Below are 16,030 nucleotides of genomic sequence, written 5' to 3'. Positions count from 1 at the left end.
ATTGACCTTCACGTTGAATGTGAGGTGGCAACTTTTAGTGGGCAAGTTTTAGCTGACTCCGGACAGTCCCCACATTGACCGATTTTCGGTTAGCGCTCTCATTAGCTCGTTGGCCTTCCTAACAATAAACGTCTTTGGATGTACCGACTGCAAGTTCATTAAAGTTGCCGTCAGCAGGATGGTCAGCACTTGTGAGAAGATCCATACTTCTTGGCTGAATGGGGATGGGACGCTTGCTCGCTTGATATAAAAAAGCAAGGGGAATGCTGGATTCTAGGAATATAAGGAACGTCCATGACTGAACAGACGTTAAAAGATCCTCAGGAGAATAGCACTTTTACGAAAAAGCTCAGAGAAGTTAGCGAATGCCCTCCCAATCAGCTGAAGAATGTTGCCGGGACATATAACGTGAGCGGGTGTATCTTACTCGGAATCTACCTCCATTTCCTACGGACCCATGAAGTCTCTGCCTCGCTTGTTTGTGCGTGAAACAACACAAATCATGCTCTGCCTCGCTTGTTTGTGCGTGAAACAACGGTAAGATACAGTACTTTATCATTTTGCAATCGACCCACCTTCTCTTCTTTCGTTTCAGCCTTAATTTCATTCTCTTTATGCATTCTATGGCTGGTTTGCCGGGTTCTATTTCCAACGGTGACAGTCCATCAATCAGTAGCACGGCCAGCGCCACCTCGACCAGCTTCTCTAGCTCACAGAACTCTACATTCAGTACGGCACATCCTGGCTGTCGTCCTTCGATTGCCTCAGGTGATTGCCCACCAGGGGCTTCCTGGACTCGAACCTTATCTCGGCAGCCCTCGTTCGATCATGGCGGTGAAGGTTGTTTGTCATCCACCCAGGTTAGTGCTTTCAAAGTTTGCAGTGTTTCGCCCGCCGACTCCATTCTATGGACTTGAGCTTTTGCGACAAGTATATTGCGAATGATTGCACGTGTGGTTTCAGTCCTTGGGATTATAAATCACTAGGAAAATATAACTTGTGATCAAAATTCATAAATGACAGAATTGAACTTGAGAGATGGCTACCCCTTCAAGCCGAACATTCTCTAGAAATTTTGGTGTTGTGACATGGAATTCTAGAGTGCTAACGAGTTTCAGATGTGGGTAGTTCGTGGGAACAGACAGGAAATGGCCACCTAGAAGGCGGATATGGAGCTCTAGAATCGATCAACTATGCCTGTAAGTTTAAGCAAGGTTGCCTTCGTAAGCACCCTAGCTTACTTAGTCGGGCTTCGTGTTAGAGCACGTACCCAGAACGTCAGGGAACCTTCTGTCCCAACAATGTTTTGTTTTTATATAGATTACAAATGAAACACTCAGTGGTTTGTAAAGTTGAAAATTCATCAAAACCGTCATCGCTGGACTAAGTCTTCCTGGATGGCGATCCATTGACTTGACTCATCGACAATTATGGGCACTTAATGACATGACTCAGTTAGGTCGTAAACAGAGTCTCTATGCTAGAGTGACTCCCTCCAATGTTGATCTCCCTTAGTCAATTCCTGCCAATGGACTAGATGTCAGCTTAGTTCCATTTCGTCCCAGTTTTTGCTCCCAACATGTTGCCTAGGCCATCGCCTTCAGTGTAGGGCTATCAATTCCGTACCGTTCCTCTTGTCGGTGAATAAATTTACCACCTCTGGAGATCATTTGGTTCCGTGCGTTTTTCTCGTTGGGGTGTCTCGGCATTTTCGTGAGATGTATTCGATAAAATTCCTGAGTTGACACTATGGCGATTCCAAAATTTTCAGTAAAAGACCATAGAGAGCTCGATGATAAGTCAAGACTTATCGGACTAGTGTAACGCTGCGGGTTTCGTTCCAGAGTTGAAGCATCCCTTGGGACTTCTCAACACCGCACAGATATCTCACAAGACATTTTTGTGATTCTCATCGGGCCATCGCAACCTTGTGCAAAAAACATCCGAACTTGAAAGGACATGTTTCTGGGTATGTAGCTCGCAAATTAAACAAGAATATTTGATTGTAGACCATCCTTTCCTAGAAGTTAGCTCTTTGGTGTCCCCTTTGTACTGTTCTTTCTAATTTTTTTCCCGTGACAGTGCATTTGCAGCCCGAATGAGCTGACTTCATAGAAGAAACTTACCTAGGCACGTCCATGTTTCAGACCTTGAGGTGTCTGCTGTTGCGCTGACGTGTTGGTACGATGGCGCAGTTACTGAGTGCTATGTTCCTTCTTAAATTCTGAATTCAATCTACTTGGGCGCGTTCTAAAGCAGACAGGTAACGCCACTGACTTTCGCCCGTACAGTATGTTTCAGTGCATTTCACCAGCCAAACTCAGGTGGAATGTGGTGGTTCCAGTCCTGTACCCACTGTTCTCTACACTCCAACTGCTTACTTGTGTCCCGATGTTTTATTCCCACTAAAGCAGAGTCTTACCGATGTAGCCTTGGTAGTGAAGCGTGAGCACTTCATTTCTAATCTGGTTAACTTGCGATCAGACCTGTGCGAACTACCGGTGTAACACAGGAATACGTCGGCTCGGGAAACGATCAGAAGAAAAGAACTGGTTGATTCAAAGACGTTCCAAGTTAATTAGTACAATGTCGTGGGTTCTTAACAATGGGTAAGCGATATCGTTCGCTACCGTCCACACGCTTTATTGGATGTTCAAAGTAATCGATTGCGATCGGCCCTTCTTCCGGTTGGCTCTGCGTTGGTTGACGTCCATCGATCTTCTGTGTTCGACAAATAAGCCCCAACGATATGACAATCGACTTGAATTCCCTGCTTTTTGGATTTTTCACATTTGAATTCCAAATAAAAATAGTAGGAAAAAATCGGAGATTACTCTTTCGCGGACGCTGCGTTAGGTCAACAGAGGTCTTGGCGTGGGCTTCCATTGCTGGTCTTCGTTTGCATAATGTACATCTGGATTCCAATTCCTGATTTTCAACCCCCTCCCTTCTATATCAATTCTAGCCCGATGCCCTTCAGGTTCCTAGACAGTATCAACGTTTCGCTGCTTGCAGTTTTAATGCATCAGTGCATCAGCATGAAGTCTACGTTTACTTGATGCCATGATCTCTCTAGCTTAATTTTCGAAGCACTTATCTAATTATAAGGGGACTATGTGTTTCGGTCGCATACAAATACACCTGTATTGTTGCTTGGATTCCGTTTGGATTCCTTAATAGAAAATTTTTTCAATTTCCTGAAAGTTGCATGCCGAATAGGTGTAACTTTGTCTTGAGTTTCAAGCCAACTCAAGGACAGCCCTAGTGCCCATGGCATATCACACATGTCAGTTTTGATTCAAATTTTTTGAAGGGGCTTCACGGTTGAGATTTCCCAAAGCGAACTCGCATGTTTTCCACACGAGGCGTAATCAACGAAGCTTGAACGGACTTCATCGTGTGGTCGATTCTTGCTCACGTGTATGGCAACCACAGAGACCACCATCCGTCGAACAGTGAGGGAGCAAATATGAAGTTTTCAGAGAAACTACGCTTCTGTGGTGTTACGTTAACCAAATAAACAGCACAGTGTGGTGTGCTCCAGCTGCTGTTTTTTATAATGGTACCTGGATGGTTGTTTTAGTGAGTATTTCACCATGAGACACCGGTCTTCAATCGACCCAAATGCGCCAGATTGCACACGTTTGGTTCGAAGTCCCGGTTAAGACATTGAAAGTTCTTCCACCGGGGAAGGGCAGTCTAAACCGCAGCCGATATCTTGGTGTTATAAATGCCTCGGACTTGAAATAGGGGCAAGAAGTGAATCGAAAACCCACATGGCTCTTCTTGCTAATCGATGATGAGCCTACTGAGCTGTGACTTATGAAGGTCATTGTCTGCTCATAAAGTACAGAAAAATAAATGAACGCCGTTTTCTTTCGGTTCATGTTTTTAACACAAAACCTACACATCTGACGAGACACTAAGATACTCAGGTACTGGAGCGAGATGGCTCAGTGGTCGGAGCGGGAATTTACTGACCAGAAGGTCCGTCGTTCGAACCTGACCTCTTTCTCTCGACTTAGCCTGTCTAGGCTTGGGCAACCTGGCAGTATCCCAGCCGTCGTGCTTCCTTCGTGTTGCATGGCAGCTGAGCACCGGAAGGGTGTTACAGCTGAACGACTATTTTTCGACTGGAAGAGAGAACCGATTCCAGGCTGGGGCTGCGTGACAGTTCGGATGATGGTTAAAATTTTCCGCAGTGTCTTCGCAGGTCGAGCAACATGGTGTTGCTACGATCACTAAATAAAGAATATCAACACGTAAAACGTCAGGGGGTCGCTTAGCAGTCATGTATTGAGTCTTTCTGGTTGACTAGTGTCAACAGTAATTAAATTCTTCGTTACCGGCTCCGTATTCCTGCCACGTCATTTTTATCTGTCATCTTGTTTCGTTATTCTGTACTTTAGATTGCCCGGCATACTCATCATGCGCTTTGGTTGAGCAGGAGGCGGAAATAGAAATCGCTGACGTATCTTATCACGTGTCACCTCATATCCGTAAACTTTCAACTGAAACAATACTCGCTCACCATACCCGCCTATCTTATTGTCCCACTGTTGTCTGCTCTTACGATGACAATATCTTTGTATGGCATTGTACCCAAATCTACGTCATGTAACTGCTGTAGGTGATGGAGCAGGAAACTTGTAACAATTTGGCACGAGTGAGCGTCAATCGGCCTGCACTTTTCTTGTGTTATTCGCGCTTTTCTCATTTTCTTTCCATATCCTGTGGCGAGTAACTCCTAGAGAACAGAGGAGTTCTGACGGTTATTAGGTTACTTTGTTGTTTTTTGGTGGTGTGATGTCATGAATATGGGACATATTGAGAAGTGGTTAGTTGCTGGTGGGATCATGAAACGTGTGGAAAATCAACGAAAAACATGCCTTAGGAAAAAAGACCAAAATGCCTCCGTTTCGTCCATCCTATGTGCCGTTGGGTTTATCATAGCAAGATTTATCAGATCCGCTTTGACTTTCTAAAAAATTTATCCGTATCGTGCTTATTCTTGAAACAAACCCACCCATTTCGCTTCTGACGCACTCTGGAGACCGCTTGCCTATCTGCTGCGTTGATACACTCCGTTGAGCTCAGTCTGGAGCGGCTGGTACTTCGATTGGCCGTGCATACATACACACTTTTTCTGGCTGACATAACTAACAACCTACAATATCTGAAAAAGACAATTTCTTTTTTCTGTCTGGTACGCGATTGTCTTGTCTGCTGCCAGGCACTACCTATCGGATAATGTCACTCCTAGCGGCTGTTACCGCGTGTGTACGCGCCAAAAAAGGGAGGACGTGACTGGTCTTATATGCGCTCTCTGGAAGATTCCTACTCAATAGCTTTGTGCCTACCATGTCGTCTCAACAACCAAATTTTGCCGCTTTTCCCAGGTAAATTAAGTTTGATGTTTCGGTCGTTCTTTATTGCCCATGTTCAGTCCTAGGGCCAATTTCGACCACATGGGAACGTCCTTCTTTGGGTGCCTACATTGATTAGCATCAATTTGATATATTGACAATGGGCTACGTTGAAAGGAGAAGGTTTTTCCTTTGTCCGGGGAGCGGTCTATCTTTGGAGGTATTGAGCATTTAGATGTAGCTGATGAAGTTGCCGCTATCGTGACCCACCTTCTATAAAGTTTCACTATATACTATATAGCCCATCCACGCTAGTGCATCCTGACAGATTTCGAACTCCTTACCCTTCCATTACCCTTCCATCTTCTTCCAATTCTTTACTAAACCATTTTTCTCTCATGGTTTTGTGGCAGTTAACCACCACTATGTATTATTGATTTATTTCTATCAGTGATGATTTCCTGTTGCTGTTTCACTATTCGCCAAGCTTAGCGTTCGATTTGCGGACGTTTTATCACCTTTCTAAAATAGTGCGCTGTTGAGGTGTGGGTAGGGTGGTTGGCTGTCATTATCTTTAGATTGCATCTATGTAGTATACATAGCAGCCCGTAGTCTCTCAGATGTGAAGTCGATTGTCTCGTTGCCCAATCACCAGTTTCGAATCTGAATTCCTCGCCTTTGGTTAGTCTCTTGAAAGTGGTCAGTGTACTGTATCTGAAAAATGACTCAGTTTTACGAGTCCGTCTAAGTGTGCAGTTTTTACTTTTTATCGTATCAATTCAAAGATTGCATCTAGTATACATAGCAGCCCGTAGTCTCTCAGATGTGAAGTCGATTGTCTCGTTGCCCAATCACCAGTTTCGAATCTGAATTCCTCGCCTTTGGTTAGTCTCTTGAAAGTGGTCAGTGTACTGTATCTGAAAAATGACTCAGTTTTACGAGTCCGTCTAAGTGTGCAGTTTTTACTTTTTATCGTATCAATTCAAGAGACTTCTTGGATGATTCTAAAGAAGAACGATCTTGTCTTACGGAACAAGATACTCTAAAAATAACTACTCCCAAACGTTCTTCAGACAAAAGATTTCAAGATCGTTCTTCGTATCAGAAGGACGGAAAAAATAATGAACTTCCGGCTTTAGTTGATATATCCTGTAGGTTCGGAGCCTCTGATGTTATCAATAGAATCTTAAACCTCATAAAGCAGACGTATTCCCGAACTGACAACGTTCTCAAAAATACACTCTGTAAGAGCAAAAGATCCTATAGCTCCACGACACCGCACAAATTACACTGCACAAAATGCCGACCAAATGTATTGGGCAAACGACCGGGCAACTGGAGAAACGAATAGCGGAACGCGAACGTCATGCCATATTCCTACCTCGAGATTTGACAGAAAGAACGGAGTTCGAGTACGGCTTTGCCATAGCCTTGCATTCAGTTGAGCACAATCATTGGGTTGAATTCGCTCATATACATGTTCTACACATGGACTTCGGAGCGTTTGTCTACCGAGACCATAGAAATTGACAACCGCCAGACTTTTGTTAACTATAGTGATGGAACCGATCTTCCATTCATCTGGGTCGGTCGGATCGCACAACTAACTAGGAGAGGTCACCGGAATCAACTTTGGTGCGGATCATTTAGCTTAATCAACTGGCTTGTCGATCGTTTGGGTTGGGAACCGAGCTATCCCCATGTTTTTTTCCAATTCAGGTCTATGTGGATTATCTTCTATGGGTTGGGAAGCTATCTCCATGTTTTTTCCAATTCAGGTCTATGTGGATTATCTTCTAACGTCTAGTTTGTCGAAAAACAATTTTCCCCTCAATAACAACATGAAAGACGCCAGTCTAGCCCCCCAATATCTATTCTACAAATGTTATGTTGTGTAGCTCTCCATATCTCAAATTGGAATTATTATGTAAAGAAACACTAACAGTGTCTTGCTCCCCCTTATTAAAGTCGTTTGGGGTGGAAACGTGTCTAGATTATCTTCATCATGGTCCAGCTGTAACACCCTCTCGGTGCCTAGCTGCCATACCTGGGATACTGCCAGGTTGTCCAAGCCTAGACAGAGACCGTCGAGAGGACGAGGTCGGATTCGAACCACGGACCTTCCGGTCAGTAAGTTCACACCCTAACCACTGAGCTGTCTCGAGCACGCGTTTGACACCATAGTTACTGTGATAGAGCGGCATAGTGACCTTTCCCTAATCCGTTCTTTTATCTAGAGTTTGCTTCTAAACTCACATTTACTGTCCTTGATGCTAGCCTGTCTACAGGAAGACCTTTCTCAAACTTCTTCCAGGATAATCGTTTTACACGCGATGGTAGTCGATCTCATTTCATTAAATCTGGTGGTGTGAGAAGCAATATCTGTTGTTTAGCGTGTCCGTGTTGTAGTTCGTGGATCTGGATTCAATGCATCATATTTTGAATCCATGAACTAGACTGTCTCTATCGCCCGTGATTCCCTTCATTTTAGGTTAAACAACGTCTTAGAGCCTACGTTCTTAACCGTCGCAGACGCGTGACGCCTATGGAACGATGTCGTCGTGCGGAAGAAAAGTTCAATTCCTCACTCCCAGCTCCTGTAAACCTACACTACTCCTCTACCCATGATCAGTTTTCGGAGGGAGGACGGTATTGGCACAGTGCTGACTCAGCGACATCGAAAGACGAGGATTCCCTTATTCATGGTAGGTGGTCATTCGGGTGGAATCTCGTTCACGCCCACCATCATATTTGTGCGCCCTGTTAGGTACTAGCCCACTCATCATATAAATCCAATGATAAAACTCTGCTGCCTCTGACAAATATCCTGACCTTAATATCTTCCAGTAGTATGAATGCCTGAACTCCTCAGTTGGGGGGGATTTATGTGCGCACTGCAAGATGGAACAAAGTGGAGAGTTGAAGAGGATATTTGGATTGTTCTCTCGTAAACAGTGATGTTTATTTTGCTTCTCATAGCAGTGACTGTTATTTGTTCCGGCCGTAGCTCAACTGCTACTCTTATTCATCTGACGTTTCGATCGAAACACGACGAATGTGTTCGTCTACCTGTAGACAGCCTTTGAACATTCGATGCGAGTGTTGAGTTCACTGCATTATTGTCGTATGTTTTCACTTTCCTTTTTTGCACCAACAGAGCTTCAGTTTATTCTTATTCCCTTATTTTTTTATTCCTTTATTATGCCCTGTTATCCCCACTGACCCAAAGGATCTGACTTCCGCCGCGATTCACTTGAGCTCCCTTCTAACACAGACCCTCCTCGCCTCAATCTGGGACCTCGCAGATCCTCCGCAACCGATGCGCTACTCCCCAGCCATCGTTCCTATCTTGGATCCACGTCAGAGGACCAAGCAATTCTGGATGCTATCGAACATCTCACCGGTCACTTGGCTCTGAAAGATTCGCATACCGGTGCACAGTTGAAGGAGTCACTCCTTACTCGATTGCATTTGGCTGCTGGCTTGGGCAGCACAGATATTCGAAAGACATTGTCGGAACCCGATCTCCTGGAGGCGAGTTTGTTTCCAACTTTCAACTACTCTTTTCTCATCTCTCCGGACGGTGGAGCCGCTAGGTGGTGCCTCCCAATTGCCTAGGTTATTGAGTCCTCAAGAAGTTTAGTCTTGTGTAGCTTACATTTCATCTCTTCCAAGTGTTACAGAACTGGGTCGCAAACATCCAGAACTTTTATTAGGTTGGTGACACTTTTTATTGCTTGTTAATGACATGTGGTGTCCTTCCGCAAGTTGACCAACTGGTGGGGTAAACAGAGAATCCTCCTTGTCCTCAGCATTCCATTTCCTGTGGCTTTGAATGGGTTATACGACTTCTGTCAAGAGTACAGTTTGCGATGAGCACGCGACTTTCTTCCGTGATTCAGAAGTATTTCCGCAAAAGAAAGGAGACAGCGAACGACTGAAACACTGCAAACTGATTTCAAGCATTCAGTGGTATTTTGCAACGTTAAGTAGCACCCCTCTTTTAAGCTTTATTTCTACTTCAAACAGCTTCTGCTTTAGTTAAAACACTTTGATATACGAACGGATAATAGTTTTTTCCCTTTTAGATTAGCTGTTTGAGTCGGATTTTGACTCCGTTGTCATATGGTATCTCGGCCCCCCAGCCACTGGAACACTTGGTCCATCGAATGTTCTCTTTTTTGCAGAGGTAAAGAGGGTACATTGTACACCGTATATGAAGTTACATACGCTGCGCTTATGCCCAAACACAATGAGATGGATGACTAAAACAATTTGCACTAATTCGTCTCCACACGATACACTGATCGATCACCACTTGTCTGGATAGGTTTATGAGCAAAAATAGCTGTCGACCATCTCCATTAAGTCGAGCGACTTGTCATAATGAACGCGGGTGGTACAGCAAACTACCTGCGATTCAGTTTGCATTTTTCTGCTTGAAAATGGTGTGATTTTTTTTTACTGGAAGAGAACCGATAGCTGAAACAGACCAATTCACTATGCTCTGTCACACGAGTCCCAACAACGTGAGTAGTGTAATCAACCAACAGAACAAATTGTTGTGTGTACGTTTTCGTTTGAAATAAAATAAGCTCACGGCCTACACTGCGCGAGACACATAGGAGGACAGTCACGGGAAGGTTAGGCCGCACTGGTTTGTACTCACCTATACATAATACTATGGACCACATCATCTTCTCTATGTACCCTTAAATAATTTGGGACGTGCACAACTATGCAGTCCACATAGCAAGTACTTCCACGTAGCATCCATGTTAACGACTCAGTTGGTGTATGATGAGCGCTCGGAATCCCAATAACGCCTTCAACTAGCAGTCTGTCTAGAGGCCACGTTCTGACGGGAATGTAAAAGAACAGCGAGTGTAAATTCCAAGTTATTTGATACCTTCATACAACAAAACAGAATTGTAGACCTTTCGGATGAGTGAATTAGTAGCATTTTGAGAATGTGAAATGCTGTGCAGACGTTAGTTTTCTGAGTGATACTCTTTGGCAGGGACATTATATGGATCACTTTTAACGCGTGTCTGGCTGCATCTCTGCACTCCAAATAGTTTAGATCGGGTCCCGTGTGGCTGAGTACGTGCGTGAGTTGCACATCGTTACGTGTTCGTCGCGGAGTTTAGGACCTGAACGCGCGTGACAGATAGCATTGTCATATACAATGCCCTAGTCGTTGCTTATCGGGTTCACGCCAGCACTAACACTTGTATGCCAACGAGTATCGTTCTCGGCTGTGAAGCACCATCATTGGACGGTGAAGAGCATCAAGCTTTTTCATGCATCGCACCGATTGTGCGTATATTGTTCCCGTGGCTGGTTTTAGCACTTCCATTGATGCCTTGATCCAACCTAGCCTTTCGGTAATTCTGTTCATACCTATCCGGTTCAACCTATCCGGTTTTGACAAATTATCAACTAGTAACGTTTACTTTAGCGCTTCGATTTCACTTTGATCTTCATCCAGTTTATCGTCTGAAAAACTTTGTTTTATGGTCTATTCCCCTCAGGTGAATACTAATAACTCTGGCTTTTGGACGCAACCGTAGTTTAGGAATGCTTAGAGTGAGATTCCCTCCTAACCACAGCATCCTATCAACCTCTTATATACTTTGTTAAATCCTCGACCACCGTGTCAGAAAGCCAACCAAAGAACCACTCATCCTTGGTTTCGCTCTTATTACGCAAGCATCCCATCGTTATATGTGATTCCCTTCGGAACGCTCGCCACTGGGTCAGCCCTACCTAATCCGGTCTACAGGTGGTCGACCTGTTTGTTTCATTGGGTTGGTTGAGTCCCACTCACTGATGAGTATCTTATGTAGAACATCAATGTAGAGTGGATCCGACAAATAGCGGACGATCACCCCTGATTTTGCGCTACACTTGCGGTGTGAAGTGAATAAGAATTGATTGCTTCCATGGATACAACATGCAAGACATCTATGCAGTAATGGAGTTATCTTTCTTGGGTTTTTATGCTAACCTCACCGTTCGCCTTTTTGCTATCCTGTTTCGTTCTTCATAGACCAGACAGGTGGGTTATATTTAGTCTCATTGAGGCAATACAGGCCATGTCTTCCCCGTTCCTACTGGCCTCTGTGGTCTCGTGCCAATGTTCTTTTTCTTCAACGTTCGTGGAAAGGGGCTTTGTAACCACGTGTTTTGTTTTTTGTAATGACGACAACCAACAGACGATGCAGAAGGTCAGCGTGATTAGCTGTCTCGTAGCTGAAGTTGAAGTGATGCAGTCTGTTGATTGATGATCACCACTGATGCAAATTTTCCTGGTTAACACAACAGATACTTCCCGGAGTGTCACAGAGAATAAGCAAAACGAAGCAAGTAGTTTATCACCGCTTCTGCTTCAGCTACTCAGGTACAAATGATGAATAAGTACAAAGCACGGAAGAAGTTTGTGAACACACATTTACAAAGCGGTATGCTCACGTCAGGAGATCACACTTGCGTACTAAGTAGCACGTACCGTTCTGTTCGTAATGTTCCACGTCAACAAGCGACCTGAATATCTGGTGGCTTTGTTTTAGTCCGTTTTTGAAGCACAGATTGTGGGACTGCGAAAATCTTATTGCTATCTTGTCTGAGATCTATGTAGAAACAGTATGACACCTTGTACAGTGTGCGGAATACGTTTATCATTATTATTATTACTGTTATTCTGTGACCAGAGTCGACTCACCATCATCTTCATCATAGGCAGTAATATACCAGAAGTGGAAACTGTTACTTCATTCGGCCAACGTGGAGGTAAAGGGCACTCGTAAAGTATTGAAAGCAATTGAAGGAGTGCGGATTTATTGTAAAAGGCCCTGTTTCTCTAGAGAGAATTCGGCCAAAAGCGATGACGTCCTTCAAGACCAGTGGGATGAGCATTATGTTAGCGGGCATCAGTGGAAATGGCCTAGTGTGCTTTGCGAACCTCACCCAACACAAGCGCAGCACACAGCGACATACATGCAGTTCAGCCAAGGAGCAACAGCCGACTGTAGGGTTTCCAGTCACGCGCGAGGTGAATCCCATCATGTGTGCCTCATGCATCAATTTTAGTATGGATTGAACGTAACAAAAATGAACCAGTTACGATAGGAAAATCTGCGTTACAGCCAAGGAAAAGGTGATCTAACACAGCTGATTATCTGGGTTATGTAGCTCGCCCTGGTAGATAGAGCCGAGATCTAGAGTTCTGTTCTAACTCATCTAGTCGATGGCTCAGTGGTTAGAACACGAATTTACTGACCAGAGGGTCCGTGGTTCGACTGCTCCTGTCTAGGCTCGGGCGACCTGACATAACAGTTTATCACAGCTTGTGTATGAGGTGCCACAAAACCTGTCCAAAGTGATCAGGCTACCTTGCGATCGCTCACGCTATTGCTATTACACCCGAACTTTGTGCAATAAAAACATTCGTCCCATCCCATCAGCTGAACTGGCAAGGTGTTCAACGTCTAACTTCAGCATACACCAGATCCTATCCACCGTGTAGCTCAGGTAACTAGCTATGTGTCTTGACCAACACAGATTTTTCTGGTCCTACGTGTACCTTAGTGCAATCGGTTCACTTTTACTACGTTCCATCCTTCATTTGTTCTGTACTGGCCGGAAGATGAATCATTGAAACCATGTGCTCACCTAACGTTTCTCTTTCCAATGTGAATGTCTATTTCCGCTTTGTCATCACCACACACCAGTGCTACACCGTCTCTTCACCTCCTGACGTTTCTCTGATGGGGCATTTGTCTCCGCTCGACATTTACTTGCTTCCCATGCCAGTATTCCCCCATAATTTATGCATTTCTTGGCGCGGAAAGGCTTTTTGGTTGTCAATTTGGGTTGTATGCTTGCGAAACGTGACGATCTTTGTCATACCCTTTGAGATGGAATCGTGTCTATGCTATCGTGGACTGTGTCAGGCTTGAAATGCCCCATTTTCAGTTGCACACCGCTGCAGTTTCAGTTTTCCTATGTTTTCTGGTTACTGTTTATGCGCTTGAAATATTTGTGTACACGTGTGCTGTTGTTTGTGATTGTCCGTTTGCACTATTTGTCACGTTTTGCTCCGCCGACGGTGTCTTTCCTGTGCCATTGATATATCTTTCCACTGGCGGTTTCGAAACAGAATTGTCCTAATCTTTGGGATATTCTCCATTCTGGACAGCTTTCCTTTCTCTAACGCATGTTCAGCCATGGCTCGGGCGACCTGACATAACAGTTTATCACAGCTTGTGTATGAGGTGCCACAAAACCTGTCCAAAGTGATCAGGCTACCTTGCGATCGCTCACGCTATTGCTATTACACCCGAACTTTGTGCAATAAAAACATTCGTCCCATCCCATCAGCTGAACTGGCAAGGTGTTCAACGTCTAACTTCAGCATACACCAGATCCTATCCACCGTGTAGCTCAGGTAACTAGCTATGTGTCTTGACCAACACAGATTTTTCTGGTCCTACGTGTACCTTAGTGCAATCGGTTCACTTTTACTACGTTCCATCCTTCATTTGTTCTGTACTGGCCGGAAGATGAATCATTGAAACCATGTGCTCACCTAACGTTTCTCTTTCCAATGTGAATGTCTATTTCCGCTTTGTCATCACCACACACCAGTGCTACACCGTCTCTTCACCTCCTGACGTTTCTCTGATGGGGCATTTGTCTCCGCTCGACATTTACTTGCTTCCCATGCCAGTATTCCCCCATAATTTATGCATTTCTTGGCGCGGAAAGGCTTTTTGGTTGTCAATTTGGGTTGTATGCTTGCGAAACGTGACGATCTTTGTCATACCCTTTGAGATGGAATCGTGTCTATGCTATCGTGGACTGTGTCAGGCTTGAAATGCCCCATTTTCAGTTGCACACCGCTGCAGTTTCAGTTTTCCTATGTTTTCTGGTTACTGTTTATGCGCTTGAAATATTTGTGTACACGTGTGCTGTTGTTTGTGATTGTCCGTTTGCACTATTTGTCACGTTTTGCTCCGCCGACGGTGTCTTTCCTGTGCCATTGATATATCTTTCCACTGGCGGTTTCGAAACAGAATTGTCCTAATCTTTGGGATATTCTCCATTCTGGACAGCTTTCCTTTCTCTAACGCATGTTCAGCCATGTCTCCCTACTTTCTGCCTACAGAACTCCTGGCCACTCCGTCAACTACTACCTCGCCTTCTGCTGGACAAGACTGGACTTGAAAACCAGCAAGTTTACAACCCACAACTACGATCGGATCAATCCTCAGTTTTACCTCCTGCCTCTTCTACGATAAGTCCACGCCGTCACAGTTTAGACTATCGAACTTTGCAGTCGACCACAACCTCGATCGGACTGCTCAGTGGGTCACGCTCTATTCCTTTGGAACCGTTGCTGGAACCTCCATTCGTGATGGATTCCAGCGGATCTTCTGGGGACCGAGTGGATTCGAAAGGAGCTCCTGCCCCCGGACAGGTAATCTCGGCACATCCAAATGGGTCACTTCTCGCTAGGTTTGTACTTGCTTGTTTTAGTGTGGTCGGCCCACGCGGCTCAACGTAAGCAGAATCCTGATGGATTTGTGTTGGTCCGTGTTCCGGACACTACTTACTATCTAGTTGGTTATGCAACCCCTCTAGCCTAGGCGTATCCTTGTGCAACTTGAGTAGCGTCAGTGTGAGTAACAGACATCGTGACCATTGGATCTAATCTACCGATTCCTCAGTTTTCTGATGATCACTTAGTGGGCCGAAAGGGATTCGAGAACTTGCTGTCAGAGACTTCCTGTAGGGATGATTAATTGTAGCATGAGACCCAAAATTATACCTTAGCCTTTGGAAGGGTATTCGCGCACTGTGAGGTCAGGAAGAATTGAACAATTAGGTGGATAATGATTGCCTGCACTTTGGAAAACGTAAGGAGGGAGACTGTCCTCGGATCGGTCAGTTCGCGACTAAACGAACAAGAGAAGCGTTCTTTGTAGCATTTGGGGGTTTCGGTTTGACAAGTTGTGGCCACAAACGAAGAGGCACGATGAACCGTGAATGTTAGGACCGGATGACATGCGTTCAGACCAATACTTTGTGTACTTTCGATAAAACGGGGAAGCACGGGGGAGGCACTGTGGAGGCCGAGTTTGGTAGCTGTATGTAATTAGTAGCTATGCCTTGTGGAAGAGTTTTAGGGAGCGAAACAACAGTCAGCCTGTCTCACATCACTGGGTCGCAGACAGTCTGGCCCGAGACTAAGAGGAAAGACGTGACAAATTGGTAGACTAAGGAGGGGTCAGATGGAAGATTTTAGTAGTGGAAAGAGAATCGATGTATAGCATGGGGTATAAATGAGATGACAGGGAGTAAGGAAGACGTGCAGATATTCGAAAGTACTCAGCGCGACTGGGCGAAAGGGAATCATCACTGTTCACGAATTCGATCTTCAGTGTGTGGATGGTCATTACGTACGTTCATTATGTAACCAGAATGAGGCAAGACGCTGAAAACGGCAAGAGTTGGGATTGTGCAGTGTAGTCTCGTGTACAAAGGCATGAGTATAACCGGCATTGGATGCAAACGAGGAGCACGTAGCTTGGTGAGTGACGGCCTTAGCTGGTCGCCACTGAGCTTTCCTTCGATTACTCGCGGTTGACCAGTACCACAAG

The 16,030-nt window shown here is 44.8% G+C and overlaps 1 protein-coding gene across 1 annotated transcript in view; it reads left to right on the top strand.

Moving 5' to 3' along the window:
• Nucleotides 1-294: 294 nt before the first annotated feature.
• The window catches only part of T265_13667 (hypothetical protein), a gene marked incomplete at both ends in the record, with an annotated part of 35,522 nt that continues 19,786 nt past the window's right edge, over nucleotides 295-16,030 (top strand). The window contains 6 exon segments of the mRNA XM_009169948.1: nucleotides 295-416; nucleotides 596-860; nucleotides 7,858-8,071; nucleotides 8,596-8,725; nucleotides 8,731-8,878; nucleotides 14,536-14,847. Coding sequence (XP_009168212.1) covers nucleotides 295-416; nucleotides 596-860; nucleotides 7,858-8,071; nucleotides 8,596-8,725; nucleotides 8,731-8,878; nucleotides 14,536-14,847 — 1,191 coding nt within the window.

Source organism: Opisthorchis viverrini, assembly GCF_000715545.1.
Source record: "Opisthorchis viverrini unplaced genomic scaffold opera_v5_91, whole genome shotgun sequence".
NCBI lineage: Eukaryota > Metazoa > Platyhelminthes > Trematoda > Opisthorchiida > Opisthorchiidae > Opisthorchis > Opisthorchis viverrini.
The sequence above is the reverse complement of the archived record's forward strand: the minus strand, read 5'-3'. Positions and strand labels throughout refer to the sequence as shown.